The 9,690-nt window shown below is 40.5% G+C and overlaps 2 protein-coding genes across 5 annotated transcripts in view; one reads left to right on the forward strand and one right to left on the reverse strand.

Annotated features, from left to right (window-relative positions):
• spire1a (spire-type actin nucleation factor 1a) overlaps positions 1 to 2,586 on the forward strand; it is a 45,451-nt gene extending 42,865 nt beyond the window's left edge. For 3 of the 4 annotated variants that reach the window (XM_081377553.1, XM_081377552.1, XM_081377554.1), the window contains 2 exons: positions 593 to 747; positions 830 to 2,580. In XM_081377553.1, the coding sequence (XP_081233679.1) occupies positions 593 to 747; positions 830 to 1,079 (405 nt within the window). In that variant the 3' untranslated portion in view covers positions 1,080 to 2,580. Of the gene's footprint in view, positions 1 to 592; positions 748 to 829 lie in introns of all 4 variants that reach the window. The other variant, XM_081377555.1, reaches the window with a different exon arrangement.
• Positions 2,587 to 5,300: 2,714 nt separating this feature from the next.
• Positions 5,301 to 9,668, reverse strand: klhl38a (kelch-like family member 38a). The gene is made up of 4 exons (XM_081377557.1): positions 9,294 to 9,668; positions 7,129 to 8,485; positions 6,945 to 7,050; positions 5,301 to 6,716 (listed from the first exon to the last, which is right to left on the reverse strand). Exons 2-4 carry the CDS (start codon positions 8,482 to 8,484, stop codon positions 6,427 to 6,429), a joined length of 1,752 nt encoding a protein of 583 aa, XP_081233683.1. The 5' UTR covers position 8,485; positions 9,294 to 9,668; the 3' UTR covers positions 5,301 to 6,426.
• Positions 9,669 to 9,690: the final 22 nt, after the last annotated feature.

A 9,690-nucleotide genomic window follows, 5' to 3' on the forward strand; every position in this document is an offset into this window, starting at 1 on the left:
TGTGCGCAAAAAAAAAAGACTTTATTCCACTTTTCATTTGCTCGAGTTTTTTCACGTAGTGTTTTAGCGTAGCGCATCTGCGTTGTACGTCAAACGTAGGCTCACTATTGGCCGACGCTGGTCATGTGTGTGATGCGTGTGACGTACAACACAGACGCGCTGCGCTAAAACACTACATGAAAAAACTCGAGGCCCAGAGAGAAGGAAATGAAAAGTGGAATAAAGTCATTTTTTGGGGGTATTTTTGCGCACAAAAAGTATTCTCGTCGCTTTATAAACTTAAGATTGAGCCACTGTAGTCACTTGGACTATATTAACGATGTCTTTAATACATTTTCTGGGCCAGCAAGTTATAATGTCTTAGAAGACTATGGAGGAGTGATCCAGCTCTCAGATTTCATCAAAAATATCTTAATTTGTGTTCCGAAGATGAACGAAAGTCTTACGGAGTTGGAACAACATGAGGGTGAGTAATTACTGACAGAATTTTCATTTTTGGGGGAACTAACCCTTTAATCTGACTAACCTCACACATTTGAACGGTTGTGTGCATTTTACAATTTGCTAATGACCTCATATCCTCTCATCTCAGATGAAGTTGCCCTCCAAGCCCCATGCCAGCCTGCCCATCTCCTCTCTGGGCCCCAGCATTCTGCCCAAAAAGGAGTCTGGAGCATCAGCCCCGGCAGAGAAGACCTCCTCCGCATCCAGCCACAAGCGCAACAGCTTCCAGCGATCCTTGTCCAGGTGAGCTTCAGAAATCATGAGTATCATCTGTGCCACAGTAAGAGCTTCCAGTAAGAGTGTTTCCTGTCACGATCCCTCTCAGATCATCAAAGCATGGCGAGCGCTCGTCCTCCAAAGACGAGCTGGAGCTTCCCGAGCAGTTCACGGAGGACTGGAGCACCATGGAGGTCTGCGTGGACTGCAAGAAGTTCATCAACGACATCATCAGCAACAGCAGGCGTAACCTGACCACCAAACGTGCCCGTCTGCACCGCAGGACCCATTCCGTCTACATGTCCAACACCAGTTCTTCCCACTTCAAACCTTCTGAACGGACTATCAAAGAGGTTTAGGATCCCAAGTGCTTTCACGGTGTGGTCCTTCCTATTAAAGCGTTCCTGTTTAAAATGTTCTCGCCTGTTGTGAACGTGCCAGACAGAAATAAGCTTGCTATGTAAAAGGTGTTTTGTTACGTATGACAGTACGGCCACTTTTATTAGCTTTGTAAAGTACCTTCGATACCTCTTCTTTTCCATTTTAAAAAGTGCCAGAGGTGAAGGAATAAAGCCGTCCCTCTTCCAGCATGAGTCCTTAAGCACCAGCCTTCTCAGGAAATGGTTTGATTCTGTGATTGGAGCTTTGGAATGTAGTTTAACACACTTTAAACTTATTTTGACCAGCTTTTCTCAAAAACAGATGAATCTGAATTAACACGCAAGGAAATGAAAATGACAGTGTGAAAAAGAAAACGCAAGGCTGCTTTGATTACTGAAAGAACCAAGGCCTGAATGTACATTTTTCAATATAGTAAAGAAAAGTGGTTCAATTGTATGTAAATAGTAGCTGAATGATCAGCCTAAATGATATAGATGTAAATAGGCATCCAAACGGACTAATTTTCCCCTTTTAGGAAGAACTAGTCGACCAAGAGACTGTTGATGAACTCAGCCTCCACAACAATTCAAGATCAAGTCTTACCAAATGTTTTTCTTATTGTTCGTTAAAATCGCTGCTGTAATAGTGACACGGTCCAAATGAATGGCGTTTTAGATAATTACAGAGAGTACTTACAGATATATATTTTTCCTCTGTCTGATGGTTTTTGAGCTTTTAGTCAAAGACGAGGGTAAAGATGTGGGTTTTTTTAGAGCGGATGCTAAAAGCTGTGTTTCATAAAGGAGTGATCGGCTGTGCCAAACAAATCTCCACGATCTGAGCAATATGTGTCTTGGACCTGATGTACATAGTCAATAACACTTAGCGGAGATAGTGACGGCCCAAACGGGAAAGTGACTTTTGTAGGATATGATGTTTATGTACATGCTGTATATCTGAATCTCATCTGATCCACTGATCTTTTAAAATAGGCTCTATTGTTATAAAGTTCTATGATTTATATTATTAATAATTTTATTTTTAAGTGTCAAATTTTGCTTGTCTTTTCATGTTCATTTTGAACCTTCTCTCAACTTCGAAATATATTTTGTAATATTTCAACAACGTTTATTTTGATGTCTTAAAACTTTGTAAATTATGTTATATTATATTATTAATTACCCATTTTGTGCAATGAAAGACCCTAGGCGTCTCTCGTAATATGAAGGTACTTAAGTCATGTCAGGGTTTTTGGAAAGATTTGTTCAGTTTTTCCTTACTTAAAACCCATGCACACTTATAAATACGCATGCACTGCGATGGTATACAGGCCTGTTGACTTGTTCTTCTGTTTTGTGCAAAACTGACTGTACTGCCTTCCTCTAAGTTAAAGAATGATTGGTGTGCATGATGAAATCTGAATTTTTTTTTTTTTTTTTTAGAATAAGAAACAGAATTGCCAATAAATAAAGCATTTGAAATTTCAACATTTGAAATTGCATTTGATATTATAACATTCATCATCAGCCTGGATATGTCAAGGAATAATACTGTCTCATATGAGAGATAACATCACTAGGATATATTAAAACCGTAATCTCTAATAAAGAATAAAGAAAAATAATAAAGAAAAATAATATAATCAGTGAGGATGTATTTAATGATGCTGGCAGTTTAAACAAGATCCATTTTATGAAATGTACTCAAGCCTCAAGATAATGCATACTTTTCCACTTATGGATAAATTTATGGATAAACTGTAGGGTTTCTAGAGTCATTTAGGATGTTTTCTCCTTATGATTTTTACATTTGACTATCCAAATAGCTGTGGATGCAAGACATAAACTAGCAGTGGAGAGACAGAATTGAAATTCTCCACTAGAGGGCAGAAAAACATCACTTTCAACAGCTGACTTCTGGCATATTTTACATTTCTTAAAGGCATAGTTCACCCCAAAATGTAGTCATCCCTTACTCATCCTCAAGTTGTTCCAAACCTGTGTGAGTTTCTGTCTTCTGTTGAACACAAAAGTGGATATTTTAAAGAATGTTGGCAATCAAACAGTTGACGGTAGCCATTGACTTCAATAGTAGGGGAAAAAAATACTATGGAAGTCAATGGCTACCGTCAGCTGTTTGATTACCAACATTCTTCAACATATACCTTCTTTTGTGTTCAACAGAAGAAAGAAACTCATAACGTTACAGGTTTGGAACAACTTGAGGGTGAGTAAATTACAGAATTTTTTTTTTTTTGGGTGAACTATCCCTTTAAGAAGCTTGTGAGCAGATATGCAGAATGAACAGAAACATATGGTGATTGTTAGGAAAAATCTTAATTAAATCTTATTTGAGAAACACATGTAGGCTATATGCCTCAATATGAGTTATTTTCTGTCATTTGAGTAACAGTATGTAAAAACTAGCGGTCTCAATATTTTATTTTGAGGCTTATTTGTAGCTGTACAGTCAACTTGTTTCATTAGGCCTGAATAGTTAATGCCTACTCATTTACAAACAAACAGATTCCCACTGAGGTTCAGCTGAAAGAGAGATGATAGTGAACTGTAACCCTAAACTGAGATGACAGTGGCAAAACAAGCCTGTCCGGCGGTCTGATTCGTTGTTACCAAGACAACAGTTGTCAAGGGCTATGTACGCTTGAGGTGAGTGTACTTTCTTTGCGCGAGACCAGCTGTGCTTCCGGTTACGCTGACCCTCCCGCGGTCAGACCTCTTTGTTATGCTCAGTGTGTAGTTGTGCAGTGAAAACTAAGCTGAATCGATCGGTTTGTATGAATGAAAAGACTAGAAATCCTTCAACATTTCTTTCATTCACTAGTCCAGTTCAAACAGATATTTCTTACCATATTTCATCAAAGGTAAGGTCAAAAGACAGCTTCAAAGCAGCATTACATCTTGACTGAATCTATATCCATTGGTCCTTTGTGTCTTCAAAGATGTCAGGGCTCTTCAAGCCCACATCTTTTATTTAATAATCGAGTTTGCATACAAAATAACTTCTTCCAACTGTTGGCAAGGCACAGGGCTTTGAGATCAACACAATGCAGCAAACACAAATCATTACTAACAAGCACTTCCTGTTCTTTCAAAAGTCATATTTTCATTTCTTAAAGTTAAAGCTATTTTGACACAAAGGGGAAATAAACTACATGGCCAAAATAATGTGTTAACCTGAACACCACACACACACACACACGTGTTTTCATGTGGGGACTTGGTCACCCATAATGACACATAATGATTTTTATACTGTACAAACTGTATATTCTATCCCCTTGTGTATATAAACCTAACCCTCCTGCATCACATGTTTCATCAATAAGCTGTTTTACTCATGGGGATAAAAAAATGTCCACACAAGGACAAGGATTTCAGATATTACCATCTGTGTAGGGACATTTTGTCCCCATAATGTAGGGTTATAATCTATATATAATCTAGTGCTGCGTGAATTATCCCTTCTGCAAATAATGTACATGTACAGTAGAACTTATTGTCTTCAGAAGAAAATGTAATTAGGCCTAAAACGAGCAACCCAATATTTTAAAGTCTTATTTTAATGGATTTAGGCCTATTATTAACATTAAATTAATTTACTATGTTAATTCATGATGCACCTAATTGGATCGCATGGCTTACCGTAATGCCACATCTGCATTTCCACAATAACTGACATATAAATCTTGTTCATTTTTTTATATTTTCAATTTAAAATAAAAGTTTCTCTAAAGTTGGAAAGTTGTTGAAATGCAGTGGTTACTCGGGAGTCTTAAAATTATTTATATTTAGTTACATCAACTTAATCTTTATTAAAATGTAATATATATATATATATATATATATATATATATATATATATATATATATAATAAGATGTACAACATTAAACTGACATATTTTTTTATTTAGTTGATTTATTACAACTGTTAAGGAGTGTCTTCAAATACTGTCTCGGATAAAGGGGGGCATTGGAGTCATTGAAAAAGTTGATTGTTTTGCTGTTGGAGCAAATGGGAATGCAAAATATATATACAGTATTTATACTGGAGTTTACCCTATTATTAACTTCCAAGTTACAAACAGAAAGGGGTCCATTGTCCTGCTGGAACAGAAAAGGGCCCCATACTATAAATGTTTGCTGGGTCATTCCGTGTCAACTCAACTTTTTTTTTTTTTGTCTGGGGAAAGAAATACATAATATTAAATGTAATAAATGTATATTGACTGAGTAATCCACTAGAGGGGCGTCAAATTTACAACTTTCACCTGAGATTTGGAGCCACATTACAGGATGGTAAAAATATCTTTAGAAAGATGGCAGCATCATTATTTTATTTTTACACTGAGATTGGTAGGTCTTTCAGTAAAATCTGTTGACTTTAGCAATCTTTGATGCATTATATACAACGGTGACAGTTCAAAATGGGAAAAAGCATTTCATCGAATTTTTCATGCGTAAATAGTGGATTACATCATAAATATTCATCCGTAACATTTAATATTTTGGCTTTCATCTCTATTTATGTTTGTCTTCCTTCAGAAAAAATATAAACAAAATCAAATACTTGAGCCGGGGAAGTTTCTGAAATTTGGTTGATTTGAAATGCATGACCCTGTTGTATGCTTGATTTTATGCATCTGTTAATGTGTGTAGCAGAAATAATAAACTCTGTTCATTAGAAGCAGGTGTCCACATACTTTTAGCGTACATGGTACATCAAGCATTTCATGATCCATTAGGTTTGTTTTGAGCCTTTATTAATTACACAGAACCGACCACACACCATAGCTCCGAGGGAATGCTCTCTTCACCTCATCAATTACTCCATCACATACTCATGTCCTTATGCTTCAGATTTTACACTGGCTAAAAAGATTGTCACATCTCCTGGATTCTAATTAAATTCAGGCTAACAAGGCACTATTGGCTAAAAAATTGGCTGCTCGAGCTGTTCTGATGAGAAACATCTGTCTAAAGATTTTTGGGTCGCAGTTCTTCAGGGACAGCTGTGCATTGCGTAAGTCTGCCATTTTGCTCTGAGGTCCTGGGCTCACTCCCTGAGGTCCACTGTGACACTTGCAATTGCCAGCTCAAATCTCTTTTGATTAAGACAGCACAGATGCTGGCGAGCACCAGCAGCATACCATCAAAGCCACAGCTGAGATATACTCAACCCACAAACCAGTGCAACCTTCCTCAGATGGTTTCCAGTCTCAGCTGTGGCCTCATATTTTTCATTTCCCTTAATGAGCAGGGGAGCGAACGGGACGCCCAAGCAGAGATGTTGCACCCCCTGAGCAATCATGGTGGGTTGGGGCGGTTGGAGACGCAGATCAGCGATAGTGAACCGTGATCAAACAGTTTGTACGGTAGAGATCCTTTAGAAGTCCACACGTCTGTTTTAGGGTCATAGCACTCAAAGCAGTCGGAGTCCTCGATGACATCATGAGCGTTGAGGAAGCGTCCTCCGGTCACGTAGAGTTTGTTATTGATGACTGTGGCCGCATGGTGCATCCTCCTCTCTTTCATGTTTGCACACTTCACAAATTTATTAGCTTTCGTGTCGTAGGCAATCACTCTACTTGTGTATCCTAAAAAGATTGTCAAAACACAGCAGTTTAATTAATGCATCAACTCAACAGATGTTTCATGGCTGGAAAATTGTATGATCCTATAGGAAGGGGCAAGAATTTTCCTCTTGACTTATTTCATTTCAACATTTATTGAATGTTGCTCTATTCATTGAATTATGCTCTGATTAATCATGCAAACTAAAATTGCAATGTATGTTGCATATTTTTCTTACAATATTTACTCACCTCCAACAATAAAAATCTTGTCTTCTATCACTGCAGCAGGTGCGCAGACGTTCTTCACCGTCCTGGTTTCCAGTCTAGACCACAAGTTGCGGGAGATGTGATAAACCTTGGAAAGATGAGAGGTATTTGTGGGATCACACCTTGAGCGAAGCACAGATTATCTTTTCCGAATGACTTTTGTTACCTGTATTAGTCTCACTGGGTTCTGCAAGGCATCCTCGCCTCCAAACACATAAACTCTCTGGTCGTTGGCCGCCACTGCAGGGTGTAGGACAGCTGTGGGCATCGGCGCCATGGCCTCCCATTGATTGAACATGCTGTTGTAGCGCTCTACCGCATTTGAGATCTGCTTATTCGGCCCTATTCCACCAAGAGCGAAGATAAGGTGAAGGTAGGAGACGCATTGGTGGGCGTACCTTGGCACCAGCATGGGTTCGGCAGTCCTCCATTGGTTTGTCTTCAATGAGAGTGTGTACACTGTGGCACTAACCGCACTGTCTCCAGAGACCAGACTAAGACTGAGGCCACCCACCACATACAGAATGCTGTGAATACAGACATAAGCCGCCTTATAGAGTCGCAAAGGTAGTTTAGCGAGCCACTGCCAACGTTGTGTCCTTTCGTCGTAGAGAAGTGCCTCCCTAGATGTCTGTTCATTGTTTTTGCGGCCTCCGACCACCACCAGAGTCTCTCGCCAAGTGTAGCGACGCGGTGTGGTCCAGAGAGGCTTCAGCTCTCGAGTGCATTTGGCGCTTACGGAAAACATCAGACGTCGCACAGACTCGATGATCTCAGTGCACAGTGTAGACGACTGGACGAGCGGATCGTTGGCGATGAACTGGAAGAGGTACGTCGGATGGATGAACCGCAAACGGACCTTCTTGAAGAGGTCGTGAATGGCTCCTCGACGGGAGAAGGGGTCGTGGTGGATCCATGCAAGTAACGTCTCAAAAACCTGCTCCTCCTCCGCGCACAGTCGGTCGTCCTCCAGGTAGCACATTAGCTCGGGAAGGGAAAGTTCGCAGAAGTCCTCGGAAGCAGCTACGTCCGAGAAACACCGCACGGCCATCTCTTTGGCTCTCTCCTTGAGGCTTTCACAGTGAAGGATCTCCGAGAGGCGGATCATGCTCAGGCAGTTTTCCGGATTGAGCTGTTCCTGTAGGAAGTTGGAGCAGGCCTCAAAGAGCCTCCCGTACTGCAGCATGGAGGCCGCCTGCATCAGTGGCAGCACAAGCTCCATGGTGATGGTGATGGCACCAGTATAGATGTAATCCACGACACCTTCAATGACTTCCGATGCGATCCCTTTCAGGTCCACTCTAGTCTGGTTGCTCTCCCGAAAGTTGCTGCAGAACATGGCTCGGAAGTATGGGCTGCTGGAAACCAAGACGTTTCTGTGGCACGGGATCTCCCTGTCTTCGATGCACAAGATCACATCGGTAAAGATCTGCTCCTGTCTCAGTATGTTCAACTGAAACAGGAGGTGAGCAGGGAGCTCCTGGTCCTTGAACGGAAAGATCTCTGTTGATGTACTAGCCATGCTGCAAAGGGTAAGGATTGAGAGTTTAATGGCAAATAAACATTCCCGTTCAGTCACTATGAGTAAGAAGTTACCATTTGCTTTTGTCATGGCCACTACACAGCCTATCCTCCCTCCCTTTAAGCTCTCTTTCTCTGTTACTTTATCACCCCGGATGTTCTATTCCAGTGTCCCTTAAATCATTTGAATGCATTCACGTGTAACCCTTGGCTACATTTCCCAATCAAAGCTAAGTTTATCAACGCCGTTGTATCACTTGCCAGCTGTTTCTGATCCCCTCGGTAGGTTTGCCCTTGACAGCCTAACCATTTAGACCAGGACATTTCATGGGCCTATTATCAACACTAAGTCGTCTAATCACCCCAGAGACAGCTACCGATTTTATTTCACTCCAAGTCACATGGGCCGGTCTGACGTCTATTTTGGGATGCTAATTGTTTTTTCTTATTATTAATCACCATTCTGAGACACCACAACAAGGCTGAAAGTATTCCCCAGAGAAAAAAGATCCCATATCACATTTCAGTGGCACTCATTTAAAAAAAAAAAAGACAGCTTCAAAATAGACAACAAACTATCAGTTGTGAAAATGGCTGAGTAACAATAACTGCCGTAAGAGAACCTCAGTAAATAAGGATTTTAATATAATTCTCTAGTTCATCAAACGTAACAAAAAATAACTAGATTTGAACTACATATAAAGTAGCAGGAAACTACAATTCAGGAAAAGCACATGCCCTATATCAGAATTTGCAATCTGTACATGAATTCAATCCTGTTTATATTTTTAAAGTAGCTCTTGAGCTCACCTGTTTGTTCTTAAGTTCCAATGTGAATCAGACAGAGTTCAGCAGGATAAAAGCAAATACATTTCTCCCGAATTTCTTTCTCAAAGACGACAGTCAAAAGTGGCATGGAGAAAGACATGAGGTCTCAAGTTTGGAGTCTGCCATGAGGTCGCTGTATACATTCCAGTTACCTAGAATAGTCTGGAGGGCTGCTGTCCTCCGGGTCTCACATGTGACCCTCCCCTTGTTTGTTCCCTCAGCGGTAGGCCGTGCGCCATTCTTTTTGTGTGTTTACTATGGCAGTGACAAGAGAACTAGGCTTATCCGGAGGACAGAGGAAGGGGTCGAGGGCTTGAGCACACCCCTTGGCAGGCTTGTGTAACCCAGGAAGCTGGTAAATATAGTGCAGTGCTGATGG

The sequence above is a fragment of the Scardinius erythrophthalmus genome (genome assembly GCF_964197995.2).
Source record: "Scardinius erythrophthalmus genome assembly, chromosome: 10".
NCBI lineage: Eukaryota > Metazoa > Chordata > Actinopteri > Cypriniformes > Leuciscidae > Scardinius > Scardinius erythrophthalmus.